At 41.5% G+C, this 19,054-nt stretch overlaps 1 protein-coding gene across 5 annotated transcripts in view; it reads right to left on the bottom strand.

The window, feature by feature from the left end:
* Nucleotides 1-1,787: 1,787 nt before the first annotated feature.
* FAF1 (Fas associated factor 1) overlaps nucleotides 1,788-19,054 on the bottom strand; it is a 518,996-nt gene continuing 501,729 nt past the window's right edge. For 4 of the 5 annotated variants that reach the window (XM_077993853.1, XM_077993852.1, XM_077993856.1 and 1 more), the window contains one exon: nucleotides 1,788-2,037. In XM_077993853.1, the coding sequence (XP_077849979.1) occupies nucleotides 1,954-2,037 (84 nt within the window). In that variant the 3' untranslated portion in view covers nucleotides 1,788-1,953. 5 annotated transcript variants of the gene reach the window in all.

Raw genomic sequence — 19,054 nt, 5'->3', positions numbered from 1 at the left:
TTTTATGAAATTGGCTTTAGAGTAAAGTCTATATTGTTGTAATACAGAAGTGAAGGTGAATGAGAGGGAGCAATATAATGAAGAAACCCAAGTCAGATGGAACAGGTTAAATATGAAGGTGAATTCAGAGTACCTTCCCTCAAACCCCAACCACACCCCTGCTGCTGTTCCTGAGTATGACCTGAGTTCAGGGCTGCAGTTTCTTCACAGCAGCTACAGAACAAGGTCTACCTAGAAAAAAAAGAGGTGGTGCCCTGGTGCATCTGCAGCACCGGAAATGACTATCTTGTAGAGCCATTAGATTAGGAAGACAGGAATAGAGCTGGAGAGAAGTGTTCTGTTTGAACTCCCCTGAACGATCTCCCTTCCTTTCAGCCTCCCTAGAGAGAGCCCTGGTGCCAGAGAAAGGCCACACCTAGGCAGATGTAGCACTAGTCTGTGCTAGATAGTAATCTGGAGAGGGCTCTGGTTAGAGCATCAGAGAAGACACAAGGTGTAATTTTCCTGGCCAACATTCACTTCTGGGCAGAAGGAGAATGAGCAGGCATATCTCCAGCTTTGGTTAGAGTCTTCTGAGAACCCTTTGGCTGAGACTGGGGGAAGAAACCCAGCACTTGAACTCTTTTTTGGACAAGTACAAAATGTCAAAATCAGGATCCCAACCCCTAGGATAAAAACCACAGGTGACACAAAAACAGATATGGAGAAATATTTCAAGACTAAAAATAAATCATTGGCTGTGAACGTATAAACGGTGTTCCCATGATCTAAACCCCAAACCCCAAATCTGTAGATTAAGAAAAATCCACACTTACTAAATCAAATAAAAAATTATTATATGCAGGTTTCAGGCAACACATGTCTTCTGAGTTGAGCCCCCAAGTTGGCTCTCTTCAACATATGAAGTCTGATTTTTCAGCCACAGAATGAGATCCCTTTCATTTGAGTCCAATATCAAATACCAAAACATTAAAAGAATAAAACAGTAGAGCAAGTTCCTTATTACAGGAGCGTCCATGGGGCTGCTGATCAGATTTTGTTGATAGACAAGGTGCTTAAACACCAACTGACAAGGTCCAAATGTGTGAAGGAGTAGAGAGAGAGAAAGCAAGAGAGAATTCTGTTCAGTTTACACTGATGGACTAGCAACTTGGGAGCTGGTATCTGTGAGGTTCTAATTGCCCAAATGCAAACCTAACAGTAGCCTCTTGCCACTGGGCCAGATACTGAAGTTCTGGTACTGGCCTCTCTGCACATGATCTCAGCGTTCACACTGTATGCTTGAACAGTTTCCCTGTGCTGCAGTGGAACAGCAAATACCTCCTAGGTAGAACCTGGAGACCCAAGGCAGCAGCAGTAAATAAGTATCTTGCATATATGTCAAATTCAGTCCTCAAACAAAACCTTACATCTTAGTAAAGCCTTCAGAAAGTACTAACAAAAATGGTATACCTTTTTTCCTACGTTTAATCTCCTTGCCGACAATGTCTCAGTTGACTTTTTTCCCTCTGCCCCTTAAAATTAGGTGACGAAGTAGAAATTCAGTCATGAAAATAAAAAGACATATATCAAATATACAGCATCCTGGTGTCACAGAACAGACAGAACTGTCCTAGACACTGGGGAAAGATGGGCACTGGAGAGGTAAAAATGCTATTTAGTGACCACTCCCACTTGCACAATGTATTCATCACTGAAGGAGGGTGAAGTGCTGGGGTAGGGGAGGGTGGCAGAGTTATAATTTTCTGTAATGAGGGTTGGGAATATATACTCATGGATGGGAAATCTTAAGTAGCTATATTTATTATTACTTTTTCCAGCAATTTTGCAAGAGGCAGAAGTGTGACATTGAATTGAGTGAGACGAGCGTGTGGGTGGGTTGGCGAGGAGCCCTTCTCCTGACGCAGGCTTCTGGCTTGTCAAGGAATGGCTGATTCCACCACTGGGCCGTGTTTACTCTTTTGCTTCAAGGAAAAGGGTTTCTTGAGGGAACAACTTTACCTCCAATAATGACTTATTTGGGTCCAGTTGAGTTACCTAAAAAGACAAAGAACACATATTCAAGAGACTGAAACAAGCACCATAACCTCTACACGGCATTCATTTTATCTATGCACACTGATTCTGAAACTATGCACTGGCATGAAGAGTCTCGCAGTATCTTAGTTGATCTTCAAAATAACCTGCAAGGCAGCTGTTGTTATTCTCATTTTATAAGTGAGGAAACCAGGGCTCAGGAAAATCAAATCTCGTAGTTGAGTTTGGTGGAAGTACCTTGCCTCCTGCACAGCTCAACCTGGCTGGCAGAACAGGGGCCCTTTGGAAAGGTGCTGGTTAACAACTGACTGGCATTCCTAGGGACCTCTGCTTGGTTAACCCCTAATAGAGGGGAGGGATTTTTTTGCTTGGCGGGACTGCAGCTAAGCCTTTGGGGCTGATCTTCCTATCAGAACCACGTTATAAAGTGTAGAATGGCCATTCCACCATGCCCAACGATGACTATCTTCCCTGGTGAGGGGAGGCATATCATATCCTTGTTGACGGTTTATTTAGTTTGGAAAAAAAAGAGTCAATATCATAATACAACTTTATATTTTCAAAATTAAAAAAATCATAATTTTGTAATATGAACTATTGAAAGTCAAGCTAGACAAAATCTTGCCTCAGTGGGATACGTTAATCATACAGGGATCCTAAATTAGGTTTATGCCTTCCTAGGCAAGGGGCAGGGATGGGACATGAAGGTTTTCTGAATTTGCGACTGAGAGAAGAAACAAAACTTTCCTGTTTATCAAAAGAGGTCAGGAATGTTTAAAAGTTGAGTAATACTGGTTTAGTGGAAAGGACACAGGTTTTGGAATTAGAAAGACTCTAAATTACAGCTGTGTTGGCTATCAGCTTTGTGGCTTTGAAGTTAGTATCAACCTTGCAGGACTGACTGTGAGAATTAAATGAGAAAAAATATATAATTAGCAAAGTGTCTTGCCCAGAACAGGTGTTCCATAATGATTGTGTGTGTGAGAGCAACTGTAAAGATGGCGGACACACAGATAAATGGGCAACTCCAAGTGTGTGATGGGAGGGCAAGCAATCTCTAGTCAGGCCTGAGGCTGCTGCTCTGGGCCTGACTGCAGCATCTGAGGCAGGCGGATCTTATCTTCTGCTTAACTCAAGCTGCTCCTGATAAGATGGTTCTGGTGTCTTCTTCCATGGTGGGGTGGGGGATATGGGGAAGGGGAAGCCCTGGGGGCCAATGCCAAGTATCAAAGCCATGCTGGCAAGGGGAAGGGGAAACTATCTTCAGCTGTATCTAGATGGAAACCTGGTATGCTCAGGAGCGTCATTAAAAAGACACATCCACCCCTGGAATCCTCTCTGCTTGTAAGGAACTCAGAGCAAAGCACACTGTATTTGTATCTCTTGGGTTGTGGGCAGATGGACAGGCAAGGAGTGGGAAGGGCCTAGCCTGCTGTCTATCTTCCAATGCACTGAGGGGCAAGCTGCTGGCAAATGTTTACCCACTTCCCCAATTAACGTACAATACTGCATTGGCTTCTGTCAACAAACAGAGCTACACTGCCTCTGCTTCTCACTCGTTGGCATTTTCTGTCCAGCTGCTTCTGATATTGTTCTTAATTAACATGCCAGAGCTCTTCCAGCATCTTCTACTTTGTTATTTATGGCTTGTAAATATGGTGTTTGCTGGGAGAAACGATCATTGTAATAGTGTGCTAGGAAGCAAAAGAGGGTGGAAGGCTGAAGTATCAGGCCTGAGTTGCACCATGCTGGGGTTGTCATATGCAAGATTAGAGATTCATAAACCACACCCAGTTTTCATATGAGAAAGTTGTGTCCAAGAAAAGTTAAATGGCTTTCTTCAGTCACTTTGAGTGGGAGAGCTGGAATTTGAGAAGGAGGCAACTAAAATTTCTTGAATGCCTATTATATGCCAGACAACATATCCATACAACAACCATGAAAGACAGTGGAGATGATTATATTGAAGCTCAAAGTGGTTACCACTTGTTTACAGCCATATGGTTAATAAGTGTTTATACAGCACAATGGTTAAAAAGAGTGAAGCAAACCTAGAGTCAAATCCTAGCTCTGTCACTTCTTACCAATATGACCTTGAATAAATTATATAACCTGAGAGCCAGTTTTCTCACCTGCAAAATGGGAATCATAGTTTCTTCTTCCTAGGTTGTTGTGATGATAGTTAAATGCAATAATGTTGGTGCAGCCTCTGGTACAGTGTCTGAGCCAGTGAGTACTCAGTAGGTTGCAGCCATTACTGACTGGGTAGGGGCCCTGATCTTTCTAACTTCAAAGCTGCAGCTCTTTCACCAAAAGCTCCTGGAACCCTGATCTACACCAGGCTATCTTTCTTGTTTCTTCCCCACTTCCCAGCAAGAGTGCCCCCCTTTTCCTGATCAGGTAATGCCTCCATCTCTGGAGACCCCTGTCTACAGGTTCGGTGAGGCTATGTCACCACTGGACTGCTCGAAGCAAATACGGCTGTGCTGACTGCTCCCTCTGGTGCCCTAAAAATAACATCTAGCAATGTTTTTTCTTTGAAGGCCATTTTAGGTAAGAATTTCAAAGTGAGCAAGACAATCTCTATTTCCATTCTCATTTGCCTGGCTGGACAAACTGATTGAGGGAAACCTAGGGGAATGTAGGACATCATGTTTCTCCCCAGCAAGATGGTGGCCACACTGTGAAACTGTCCTGCAGAGCTCTGGGCCCTGTTCAAAAAGGACATGGAGCATGCCAGGAGGGACCTCCTGCTTAGGGAAGAGCCTAAAAACTATGTTCTCTGAGAGACAGCTAAAGAATGGAAGATATCTCCCTGGAGAGGGGGCACTGAGAAGTGGAGGTGGCGATGTTGCTATACAGGTAGGGAAGGGGCTGTGCTAGCCCTCTTTGAATATCTGAAGGGCTGATAAGTAGAAGATAGAGCAGATGTGTTCTGTGCAGCTCTGGTGGATAGACCTAGGGCTGGTGAAATAAAATAACAGGGAAGCAGAACCCAGCTAGTCAGAAACAACTTTTTACAGACAGATAGCAGCTGCTGGTGTGGCTACTACTGCTTCTCTTATCTTTCTCTCTCCTCTCTCTATTCTTTATTTTCTTGTTCTTCAGTCATCATCACAGCAGCAACTATCATTTACTGAGTGCCTAGTATGTAGCTGGGAACCATGCTAAGTACTTTATGTTCTTTTTATATAGTATCTTAACTAGTCCTCACAACAGTTCGGTGAAATAGGTATGATTCTTTCCATTTTACGGATGAAGATACCATAGGTTATCTTGCCCAAGGCTGCAGACAGAATAAGGTTTCACACTCAGGTCTGACTCTAAAGCTGATATGAATGATTCTGACTAACATGTCAACAGGCTGCCCTGGGGAAATGGAGGGTAGGGAGGGTGGGATGGATGGATGAATTCTCTGCTGTTCCCAGAACTCAAATAGGGGCTTACTTGCAGATGATGATTATAATAGTTATTGTTTATTGAGCATTTACTTTGTGCCAGGTATATTCTAAGCACTTTAATATAAAAGGTAGGTTATCTGAGTTAGGGACAATTATTTTAATTGTATTTCAGTAGTTTTTGGGAAACAGGTGGTTCTTGGTTACATGGGTAGGTTCTTTAGTGGTTATTTCTAAGACTTTGGTGCACCCATCACCCAGGCACTGTACATTGTACCCAATGTGTAGTGTTTTATCCCTCATCCCTTGCAACCTTCCCTCTGAGTCCCCAAAGTCCATTATATCACTTTTATGCCTTTGCATTGAGGTAAGGACAATTATTATCCCCATTAAGCCAAAAGCCAATGGAGAAACTAAGCCCTGGAAAGATTAAGTAACTTGCCCAAGGTCTCAGAGCTATTAAGGGCAGAGCCAGGCTGTGAATCAAGGCAGTCTAGATTTGGAACCCACTACATTATATTGTCAGAGGTATTGCTGAGAGTAGGATTCACATAGAGAAAGAAGTTGGATGAGATGATCCTGAAGTTGTTTCTAACCAAGCTTCCGGGATATAAGATCTTCACTTTAAGAATGGCAACAGGTCAAGGTTCAGGAAAAAAAGTCCTGAAATATTTATAAAATATGAATACAAAAACCCAATCTGAGCTTGTGTTGTGCCATTTACTTGGGACTTTACTGAATTATTGACTCTCTAAATCAACAAAGCCCACCTTTTGGGACTCCTTGGGGGAGAAGGGTCATTCTCAGATAAGAGGTATGGTTTTTGACTTTGTCTATAGTTAGAAAAGAAAAGTCAGTCATCTTGACATTTTCTTCACTGTACTTGGAAAACCTGAATGGATATATTTTCTCATTAGTTTAATAATTTAGCAAATTGGCTTTGTGAAACACGTTTATGTAACAACGAGACAGGTGTTCTTTGCCAAACAGAGCTATTCCTTTCTAGATCAATTTTGTTAGTAGAGTGAAATTTCATATACTGTTTCTATTACTTCCCTGGGCTTCGGTTCCTTTTCTAAAAAGCCTATCAGCTGTAAGAAAAATGTGAATCCGTGTGACAGATTCTCATCCTAGGCCACACTGCGAATCCTGGAATGTTTGGGGGCAGAGGGAAGCTCCTTAAACGCCAAATTACCTAACCCCTTCATTTCATAGAAGGGCAATCTGAGGCTTAGAGAGGTCAAGTGACTTAGCCGAGGTCACACGGTTGAATAGGAACAGATGCACACTCTACCCACAGAGTTTCTGACTTCTGTTTTGGGGTTCTTTCTAGTCACATCATTCTGCCTCTCACTTTTTAGTACCTGAGCATAAATATAATACTACAGGATGAGTATCACTAATGAAAAAATTCAAAATATTTCAAAATCCAAAACTTTTTGAGTGCTGACATGATGCTCAAAACAAATGCTCCTTGGAGCATTTCAGATTTTGGATGTTCTGATTTGGGATGCTCAACCAGTAGGTAAATGTTACAAACTCTGAAAAAATCCAAAATCCAAAACATTTCTGGTCTCATGTACTTCAGATAAGGGATACTTAGCTTGTACTATTAGGTTGGGAGCTACCTGAGGGCAAGAGCTGAGTAATACGAAAAAGAATAGCAGCAGCAATACTTGCATGACCCTTCAGAGTTTGTAACGAATTTACACAAACATTAACTCACAATCATGTGAGGAAGCTAGACCTTTTACATTTAATTTTGCTGAGGTAATGCTTTTATTTTGAAATTGAATAGAAGAAAGTCTGGATCTAGTATTTTACTTTTAGAAAAAAATGCTAGATTGGACTTTTTTCTTCTTTTTCTTTTTAATGTTCCTAATGAATTTAACAGTTTATGGGGGAAATGCATTGCAGTAGTTCTTGGAAATCAGCCCCACTCTGTAGGTTAGAAAACAAGACCCAGAGACTGGATTTGTCTGTTATCACATAGGAAGTGGTAGAGGTAGAACCAGAACCCAGGCCTTCCGCTGGTTCCCTAATAATTTTCATAGTAACTCCCCACCTCTTACTTGGCCTAAAAGGGTTCTCTCTCATTCCATGAGTTACAGGCTTCAGGTTCAATACGTGGAACTGGAAAACAATAAACCAACAGAGGCTTCTCAAAATGTATTCCTGCTTTTAAAGTAAAATTTGCACTTGAGAAAGTTCCAGCATCTAAAAGGCAGAAGAGCTTTCGTTACCAAATTTTGTCTAGTATTTGTTTGCTTGCCTCTGGTGACCAAGAACCTTCATTCTCTAGACTGTGCTGGCAGCACTGTGAGCTGAGGGGACCCTGCATAGCCGGACTCCCAGGGGCAACCCTTTGCCACACTGGCAGAAAATCTGTAAGTCTCTTTGAGTCCATACAGAGATCAAACTCCGGAACCTCATCCATTCTCGTCTTACCTCTTACGCCAATGTCAAGGACAAGCAGGTCCCATCCTCTACATTAGACACAGAGCAAAATCAGTTTCTCCAAGCTTAAGGAAATCCATCCCTTCGGTTATGGACTATGTACTTCAGAAAACCCTCCCCTCTCTGAATTCCTCTGTGCTGACTGCCAAGGCTGTACGTTATCGAATGTTATCAGGATATAAAGGACCAGACTATATGGATTCCAGTCCTGACTCTAGCAGTATGACTTTGGATGAGTCACTTTTCTTGTCTAGGCTTTAATTTTTGCATTTTTAGAAGTGTGAGGGTGAGTCAGTGGAGTAAATTGGATTGCAGTTGAGCTTTGGAAATAAAATACAAACACTTAAATTCAAATCTCTTAGCCAAGTCAGTAAGATGCTTGCTCGTGCTCCAGTTTCCTTCTCCACTGGGTGAAAGGTTATTATAGGGATTGAAATAGCCATCAAGGGCCTGACACATGGAAGCTATTATGATTCAGTGCCTTCTTTATGTGTAAGTAGATGTCATCTATGTGGTTTGAGTTCCCCAGTTGAAGTGGAACTGTTGAAGTGTGATCCCAGGGAGGGATACCTGGGTTGGATTCCCATTGCTGTAACATCCTAGCTGTCTGATGACCTGGGCAAATTCAATGTTTATTTATAAAATTGAGACCTTTTTTGCCTCCCAGAGTTCTTGTGAGGAGTCAATAATATAAAACTTATAACTCTTGTTGGGGGAAGTATTTATTTCACATTTATGTATCCATATGGAATGACTTCTGGATGTGTTCCCTATCTCCCATACAGGGGTGAGAACAAACTTATTTGCCTGGTGAATTTGGGAGAAGGATCTGAGCTCAGCCCCATCCTTTCCCTTTTCTGGAACCAACCTGCTCTCATGTTACAAGGTACGAGGGCCTGCAGTGTCCAGTTATACCACGGACTGGGTGGACACGTCTGTTTAATTTACAGGCAAAGAACACATCAGCTAGCCCCTTGGCTGCTTAATCTCAAACCACAGTCTCTGATCAACTTTTTTGGTAACAAAGGTGATATTTTTATCCCCACCTGAGTCCTATGTCTATCTTTCAATTGGTCTTATGTCTTTTAATTAGTCTTGAACTAGTTAAGTGAAAGGGTATTATTTAATGGCCCTTAAAATCCCAAATACCTCAGAGCACTAAGCAAGTACTTAACAATTAGGTTTTGATGTAACATGATACAAGGGTCACAGCCATTTCTTTTTTCTTTTTTTTTCAAGTTCTGTTTGGTCTTGATTAAAAGATGGGAAAATCAACTAGTCAGGGCATAAATAAATTTTAAAATACATTTCCCATCTGTAACATAAAGCCACAACAAAGATTATTCTTAAAGAGATGCTTCTTTAAAGCCAAGTTATTTGAACACAAAAAGAATGTGCTACTAAACTTCCTTCTGAAGAATGCATACATAATAATATTATTTTACAGTTCTCAGAACACTTTCACATATATTATCTATAAAGCTATCCTAAGATTGGATTCATTTATCCTGAATTTTTACAGATGAGAACACCAAAGCTCAAATAGGGACACTTCTTATGTACAGTCGTACAACTAGAAATTGTCGGGGCTCAGATTTGAACACAGGTCCTTTCCTTTCGAATACTAAGCTCTTTGTACTCTGAGGCATATTTATGGGCTGCATATGTAAGTTCCCAGATATAGTGAAACTGACTATATTTGCTTTTGATTTTGTTCAAAATTAGCATTTACTTTGAACTTGGGAGAACAACTTTTTCTTTTTTTTTTTTTGAGACAGAGTCTCATTCTGTTTTCAGGCTGGAGTGCAGTAGCATGATCTTGGCTCACTGCAACCTCCGCCTCCTGGGTTCAAGTGATTCTCCTTCCTCAGCCTCCCAAGTAGTTGGGACTACAGGCATGTGCCACCATGCCCAGCTAATTTTTGTATTTTTGGTAGAGACGGGGTTTCACCATGTTGGCCAGGATGGTCTTGATCTCTTGACCTTGTGATCCACCTGTCTCGGCCTCCCAAAGTGCTGGGATTACAGGCATGAGCAACGGCGCCCAGCCTAACTAATCTTTTTGGTATTCTATGAGTAACCTATTCTATTAGTTACTCTATTAGGAAAACATGCTATTAAATATCAGAAACTTAATAAGTAATTATTAACATCATCACTATAAAAAGTTATCATGGCTGGGTGTGGTGGCTCATGTCTGTAATCCCAGCACTTTGGGAGGCTGAGGCAGGCAGATCACTTGAGGTCAGGAGTTCGAGACCAGCCTGGCCACCACAGTGAAACACCATCTCTACTAAAAATATAAAAATTAGTTGGGCGTGGTGGTGCACACTGTAATCCCAGCTACTCGGGAGGCTGAGGCAAGAGAACTGCTTGAACCTGGGAGGCAGAGATTGCAGTGAACCACGATAGTGCTACTGTACTCCAGCCTGGGTGACAGAGCAAGACTCTGTCTAAAAAAAAAAAAAAAAAAAAAAAAAGCTACCATTCATTTGGTGTTAGGTGTTAGGCACTATGCTAGTTGTTCTATATGTTATCTAATTAAATGGTCACAACAATTCTATGAGATAAGTACTCCTATTATTTCCATTTTACAAATGAATTCTCTGAGGTCAAAAATGGTTCAGAGACTTGCTCAAGATTACACAGCTAGGAAAGAGAAGGCCAGAATTGTACCCTGGTTTGTGAGCTTCCAGCCTATATCCAATCATTACCCTTCACTGCCTCTCAACTTCTGACCTACTTCTAAACGGGGGACAGTTAACATGACTAACTGGCTTTCTGTTGGGCATAAAAAATGCCGCACTCTGCTGCTATGTCACGGCTCATGTCCCTAATGGGCTTTGCTGTTCCACACAGGAACTCAAGCTGTCTTTTGTTACTGTCAACTTAGTCCTAACAGCTAATCATCTATTTTCTTTAAACACCTTTTGATGAGCTAGGAATCCCTAAAGAAAGCAGTTATACCCACAAAGTATCCGAGGGGGAACTTAGGGGAATTGCTGGGCATATGCTGAGTCAGGGTATAAAAAAAGCTTTGGTAACGATAAAGTCCTTTGCCACATAAGGGATTACGATTATTATTATTAATAATAATTATTATAAACAACCATGACAACAATGCCAGTTGTAGCTCTTAGCAATTTCTTCTCTACCTTTGCTGCAGGTGGTAACACACCCCAAAATGAAATTTCCAATCTGGAAGGGTCCCACTGTGAGACTACTCTATGGTTTATCTCAGCTTCCTATGCAGTTGCTAGGCCAGTCTGTCTCACAGGACCACAGGAAAGAAGTGGCACTGGGATGAGGGCTTCCAGGAAACAGTGACAGATGCTCCTCTTTTCATTATTGAACTGTGACAGAACAATTGGGGTGCTAGAGAGTGAGGTTGGGTGGGCTTCTGTGGCTGCAAAGCATAGGTGTCGAGGGCATTTTCTTTCTTTGATGACTTTTTTAAGGTGGGAAAGAGAATGAAAGAAAAATTAAAGCAAGAACAAAGGGAGAAAAGATTAAAATAAGAGAGGAATAGAAATTGTGTCTTGTAGGCTGCCCTGTTTGTTCTTTGTTTCATTAAATTATAATAAAGGTAAAAAGAGCTAACATTTATTGGGTGCTTACTAGGTGCTAACTGTGCTACGTGCTGTATAAGCACCACTGCAGCTCTATGGGGGAGGTATATTACCTCCACTTTAAAAATGAGGACAAGAGGCTCAGAGAGATTATATAATCTGCCTAAGAATGCACAGGCAGGAAGTGGCAGAGCAAAGATTTAAAACTAGGTCTGACTTCAAACTCTTGTGTTTTTAACCACCACACTAGATTATTTTAGTACTGTAGTCATGTACTAGACTATTTATTCTAAGTCCCTTGCTTGGGAGAACTGTACCCTTCGTGTAACTGAAATGCATATTTCCCCCATAACAGAGTGTATTATTACCTTAGGCATTCGGGCAAAATTTAGTCATTCAGTTATGACAGAGCTAGTAATTGTTAGATCTGAATGGGTCTTTAGAGGTCATCTCTGTAGCATATGGGGACAGAAAAGCCCAGTGAGTGGAAAGACCTTACCCAAGTTTATTCAGTATTCATGGCAAATCTGGATTCTTCATTCCTAGCCTGTGCCTTTAGATGGACTGTATAGTGAAGATACCAACTCTAAGGTATTATAATGTTAAAATGGTCTCAAACTTGGCACACTGTCAGGGACACCAAACAAGAGCTGTAACCTTCTCCTTGCGGTGGTATCCCTGATGGTGGCTTTGGTCACTGTACTATTAAATGACAATATAAATGGGGAAGGCCCAGAGGGGATTCTATTAAGAATGGAATGGGAAGGAAAAAACCTTTAGTCTAAAAACAGGAGATGATCCAAGTCTTCAGAATGAGAATAAAGAACATAAAATGAATATAAAAAGAATGAGAACAGGCATGTTTCCCCATCCTGGAAAGTCCTGGAATCTGGAAGACATAATTTCAAGTACATAAAAGGAAGTCCTGCTTTACAGAACAATTTGCAAGTTCATGGTCCCTGAAAGCACAAACTGGATACAGACAAATTCATGAGTGAAGATTCTGTAGTGTGGCAAGACAAACCTAATGCAGATGAGCCCCAGCAGTGTGCCCAGCTTACAGGTATGCTAAGATACTGATTCTTCTCAACACTTGGGGCAACCAGGATCCTCAGAGCTGAGTTGCTTTTGACTCTGAGCAGCCTAGTATGGTTGGTTCTCCAGTAAGACACACAAACACTATTTTCAACGTGTGCAGTGACTTGAAAAAGACCGGGAATCACTGAGTTAGCGGACATGCCTCACTTTCTGAGGCCAATACCATGGAAGTAGCCAGGTCCTTGTATAAAAGGTTGGTCCATAATGCTAACCATTGTGTTTGGAACAAGACATTGAGAGACAAATGAAAGAGGAGACACCTGTTTTCTGGTTAGGTTTAGAACTGTTAACTCAGTTTAAAAGCCTTCTGAGAGATCCTGATTATTGTTAGTCTCAGAGTTTCACTACTAGGCATGGATTAAGTGCTAATTAGGGAGGCAGTAAAAAAAAAAACACTGGTGGCTTTTAAATCTTAGCACTGCATGTGTGCTCTTGAGTAAGTCATTTAACCTCTTACCATGAGATAAGATCCAAATTTCTCATCTGTAAGTTGGTGACAACATCACCCAACACCACATGGTCTCTTAATAGACCATGTCCCTCTGGGTCTATCTCCTTCACATTTCCACTTGTGAGACAGTTGAACAAAATGTCTGATCCTGTCCTTCTCCTTCTCAACATTCTTAAATGGCTCCTTGCCAAAAGAGGATAGTCCCCTTTTGCTTTGGCCTCACTTTCCCAGTTTGTACATGGTAGTGTTTCTGAGAAGGCTCCCAGCAGGCCTTCAGTAAAAGACATGGCTGGAAAGACAGTTTGGACATAGATCATGAAGAGCTCAAATACCTTATTAGGTGTCATTTAAACTTCTGAAAAAATATTTTCTCCTTGGCTTCAGAAAGATCTGGAGTGGTGGGCTAGATGTGCTCCTCAGGCCGAGTGGGCTAGGGAGAAAGTGGCCATTTTGAATGAATTTTAATATCCAAGCAGGGCCATGCGAGCTGGTGTGTGCATTACTCTGCACGCAAACACCACTCAAGAGCTGGGGCTTTGAACAGGAGTTAAAAGAGTTTAGTCCCTAACGACATACAAAAGACTTGCCGGTGTGATTTATTCTGATGTATTTACTTATCCAATTACCAAAACAGCAGGAGATCATTAAATTTTCTAGTTACCAGATGCAGCACGTTCAATATCTTAAATGTTACCAAGGCTCTCTCTGAGCTATTTTGATAGTACATTTCATCTGTCCAAAAGCTTATAAAACTGGAAGGCAAGAATCATGAACAGAGCAGGTGTTTTCTTTGAAGGCTGGTCCAGCAGCGGCCTGTACAATATCAAACCTATACCCAAATTCCCAAACTCCCGGGCTTAAGCAAAAGTACCATGATGAGAAAGAAAAGTATTTAGGAAGAGAGGATGCTAGGAAAGTGGTACTTGAAGGTGGCTAGAGATATGCATTTTACCTGGCCAGCCTTTTCTTCATGCTTATTCCCTATCAGTTTAGTTGCCATATCCACAAAGGGTCAGGGCTCAGAGCTGGGGAGGACAGTCAGGGAACAAGCATCCTTTGGGGAATGGCAAACCTGCCTCCTGACCCTAGCATACTGCTCTGATTACCTGTGTGGTCTAGGACAAGTCACTTTTCATCCTGTGAGTTTCCTTGTCTGTTAAACAAGGATGTTGATATCTGTCTGGTGTACCACCTTATGGACCTGCTATGAGCATTATCACAGCTTGTCACAGTAACAACATTTTAGAAGTGGCAAAATATTTTCTCTCAAAAAATACATCAAATAAGTGAAATCTGGGTCTAAATTTTCGAACGGGTGGTAGTGGCTTGGCCCCAACATTGCTTACTATGCTGATCTCTAAATATTATCCTCTCATAGACCCTATGTGCCAGACAATTAGAGCAGTTTGCTATTCCTCAAATATGTCTTGTGCTTTTCCTCCCTGAACCTTTGCTATGTTGTTTCCTCCACCTAGACTGTCCTTTCTCTCCAGTTCTACCTGTCCTAACCTATATATCCTTCAAGGCTCAGCTCAGATGCTACTTTCTCCATAAAATCAGGCCTGAGTGACAGAGCCTAAATTAATCTTTCTCCTATTCCTGTAAGAGAGTTAATCATAGCTGGCATCATTCACTAGGCCACAGGCTCATGGAACACAGTGACCATATATGTTCATTGTGGTCTCTCCCTCATATGCCTATCCCATTATCCTCCATGTGGTCAATCCATGTTAACCAAACTAATACCTTAATTTCACCTTAGGATCCTCAGACAAGGAAGTTGCCAAGGTCTGCTGGCTGACTCAAGGTCAGTGTTTAAAGTGGAATGCAGGTACTGGCAATGCCAACCCTGTCTTTTGCTAAAACAGCATTCTTATACTTTGACCAGGCAAGAGATCCCACAGGATCTATCTCAAGGGATCAGCTACGGTCTCACACTGAGTTATCTGTTGTGCCTTTTGATTATTTGTTTATGAGTCTGTCTCTCCAGTCAGGTTGAATTTTGAGGGCACATAAGAGATTTTACTGGCCAACTATCCCCAGCTCCTAGCATACTGCTGGAAACAGTGTAAATTCACTACATGTTTGCTGAAAGACTGACCTACTGAATGACTGAATGGAAACTCCCCACTCCTTCCTAGAGCCTCCATGAATCCAAAGAAATGGAGTCTAGAGGAGCTGCATCCTCAGACCTCTTCCCCTAGCCTCATTCCTATAGCAGGCAGACTCCGTTGGTGATACCATCAGCAGGTCATCCCAGCAGCTCCCTTGGCTCTGGAAGCTCTCTAGCTCTAGCTTCTGTCAGTTCTGCTGCACAGACACAGGGGCTGACAATAAGTCTGCATCAGTTGCCTTTTCAGAGGGGACAGAATTTTCCCTATTTAAACTGCTGTTGGAATTGGCTAATTAGAAGGATTTAAAAAATCTTAATACTCTAAACAGAGAAAACTGGTTCTGAATTATTAAGCAACATTTTCAATGCATTTGAATAACCTTAAATGACTTAACTGCCACCTGATCCTAAGCTCTAGTTCAGATAAATAAATGTGAAATATTGTCAAAGCCTTGGCTTATAGGAGCCTCCAGCTACAGTAAATAAAAGCTTAAGTCCTCACAAACTGCCTGGGACAGAGACACCGTCATATAAAATGAAAGAAGATGATCTTAAATAAAGACAGTAGGACCAGGAAGCCAGTGGTTTTGTTCTAGTTTTCGGAAGAGAGTTGTCAATGGGGCATGTATTATCAACATCCAGGTCACTTAATCATAAAATCACATAATATCAGAGCTGAAAGAAAATTAAGAAAACACTTAATCTCTTCATATTTCAGATAAAGAAAAAAACACCCAAGAGACTTGTGTACCTTGCTTGAGATCACATAACAAGTGGCTAGAAGAATTAAAAATTTGCGCCAGGAGACATGGCTCCCAGCTTAGCCCCCTTCCCACTGCACTACATTCTTCTCACTTCTGTTTTTTTTTATTAAAAAAATTTTGAGGGCCAGGCGCATCACTTGAGGTCAGCCGTTCGAGACCAGCCAGGCCAACATGGTGAAACCCCATCTCTACTAAAAATACACAAATTAGTCGGGCAGTATATGGCATGCACCCATAATCCCAGCTACTCAGGAGGCTGAGAAAGGAGAATCGCTTGAGCCTGGGAGGTGGAGGTTGCAGTGAGCTGAGATGGCACCACTGCACTCCAGTTTGGGTGACAGAGTGAGACCCTGTTTAAAAAAAAAAATTATTTTTTTAGAGATGAGATTTCACTATGTTGCCTAGGCTAGAGTGCAGTGGCCTATTCAGGTTCAATTATAGTACACTACAGCTTGGAACTCCTGGGCTCAAGTTATCCTCTTGCCTCAGCCTCCTAAGTAGCAGGGACTACACTGCAGGCTTGTGCCACCCACATTCTTCTAAGAATGTCTTGCTGGAGATATCAAAATGATAGGCTGACAACTGGCTATAAAAACACATCTGAAAATTTTGATCAGATGGGTCACTTCTGGTGCTCGAGTTCTAGAAACTCCATGCTCCTGGCATGCTTCCTCCCCCAAACTTGGGAGTTTTACTTCCAAGAACATGTAAGGAGGGGTAAGAGGAGGGTGAGAGAGAAAGAAACCAGGAATGTCAGTATAATGTGGCCCCTCACTTGCCTGTCCTCAAGCTATGAAGATATCATGAGTTTCTGACGGGTGAGATGGAAAATATAAAACCAACCAACCAACCAAACAAAAACAGTGGATGCATGAATAGCTGGGAACATTTTATTTCTTCTAATTTATTTATTAAACAAGTATTTCCTGAGTGTTTACTACATGTAAGAAACCATGCTAGGTCCTGGATTGTAACAGTAAACAAGACGCTATTTCTGTTCTCAGGAGTATACAGTCTAGGGTAGAATGCTGACAAGAAAAGAATTTAGAACACTGAAATTCGGAACAGTAAAGGGCCACAGGGGGGAAAAGGGTACCAGGAAACCACAAGGAAGGCAAATGCCTGACTCAGCCCTAGGGTGTTCCACATTTCTCTTTCCTCCTTGTCTCAAACTTCGTGTGTACTGTTTTCTGTTTAAAAAATGTACACCTTACCTTCACTTTGTGACTATGTAAACTTGAACCAGCCATTTCTGCTTTTGGTTTTTCTAAGCCTTGAGCAAGTTACTTCCCATTTCTGCATCTCAGCTTTTTCATCTAGAAAATAGGAGTTTTCCCCCTAGTTTTCACAGTAAAGAATGCATGCACGAGGAAGGCTTGTTCACACAAGGTCTTACATAAAGCCAATTAGAGGAAGGAAAGTGAAAAAAAAAAAAAAAAAGGAAATAGCAAAAGAATCTTCAGGTTTGGGATACAGCCAAACCTGAAGATTCAGATTTAGACATTAAACCTGAAGGCTTGAGGTGCTGGTTCTGGACGAAGAACAGGGTGTGGTTTTGGTGAAGCATGCTGGGGCTGCAGTTGGCACTGCAGTGAGATCTGGTATTTGATGCATGTGCTAATGCACTCTAGAACTCCACTACTGGCTTTGAAAATTACAAGGAGTGTCTAGAAAAGGTTAATCTGCGCACATACACATTTGTTTGTGTTTACAATGGGGTTATTATACAGACTTTAAGTGAGCAAAGAGTGTCTGCGAAAGCAACTAGAATACGGAGCACAGAACTAACAATTTTTAATTTATGGCTGGATAGAATCAGATTAAACTGTATGTACAGCCTTCAAAAGTTTATTTGATTTCTTGGTCAGGTGTGGTGCCTCATGCTGTAATCCCAGCACTTTGGGAGACTGAGGCAAGCAGACTGCTTGAGGTCAGGAGTTTGACACCAGCCTGTGCAATGCGGTGAAACTCTATCTCTGCGAAAAAAAAAAAATTCAAAAATTATCCAGGCAGGGTGGTGTGCACTTGTAGTCCCAGCTACTGGGGAAGTTGAGGCTGCTGTGATCGCACCACTGTACTCCAGCCTGGGTGACAGAGTGAGACCCTGTCTCAAAAAAAAAAAAAAAAAAAAAAAAAAAAAAAAAAAAAAAAAAAAGAAAAAGTTTATTTGGGGAAGGGTAAATAATTTTGAAAATGTTATCGACCGGGCATGGTAGCTCATGCCTGTAATCCCAGCACTTTGGGAAGCTGAGGCGGGTGGATCGCCTGAGGTTGGGAGTTCAAGACCAGCTTGACCAACATGGAGAAACCCCGTCTCTACTAAAAATACAAAATTAGCCGGGCATGGTGGTGCATGCCTGTAATCACAGCTACTTGGGAGACTGAGGAAGGAGAATTGTTTGAACCTGGGAGGCGGAGGTTGCAGTGAGCTGAGATTGAGCCATTGCATTCCAGCTTGGGCAACAAGGGTGAAACTCTGTCTCAAAATAACAATAATAATTTTGAAAAGGTTTAAGTATATCAATATACATAAACAGTAATAGTCCCTCCATTTTATGTTCAGCACAGTATAGGGAAAGGACTTGGGTTTTGAGAATCAAACACTGATATTGACACTTATTGGACAATATTGAGAAATTTAAACTCTTTGAGCTTCAGTGTTCTTATTTGTAAAATGGAGACAATATCTACCTTTCAGGGAACTAATACCTGGCATACAATAGGCACAAAAAGAAATAGCTATATTCATTGTCATCGTTCCCCATCATTCCAAGTCCTTTGTAAATAAGTTAGAAAGTGGTAAGGGCAAATTTTTTAAGGCTCTGAATTCTACTCAGCTCATCTGAAATGGTTGCAATAACCTCAAACACATTTAAAAAATTCCTTCGTGCACTTCTTTGATCTGGTCAGAAGCATACAATGATGGGTTTTCTCATATAATACCACTGGTTCCCTCAATATGTCTGTGGTTTAGTAACTCATTCCTCTTTCTGCTATCAATTTCATCATAATAGCTTAGAAGTGCTGAGCATTTACTATGCTAGTGCTTTGTGCATATCACTTCATTTTTACAACAGCTCTATGAATTACATACTATCATTATCCTTATCCTACAGATGAGGAAACTGAGCTACCTAGAGGCTAAGTCATTTACACAAGATCAAACA

This window comes from Macaca mulatta, chromosome 1 (genome assembly GCF_049350105.2).
Source record: "Macaca mulatta isolate MMU2019108-1 chromosome 1, T2T-MMU8v2.0, whole genome shotgun sequence".
In the NCBI taxonomy this organism is placed as follows: Eukaryota; Metazoa; Chordata; class Mammalia; order Primates; family Cercopithecidae; genus Macaca; species Macaca mulatta.
The sequence above is the reverse complement of the archived record's forward strand: the minus strand, read 5'-3'. Positions and strand labels throughout refer to the sequence as shown.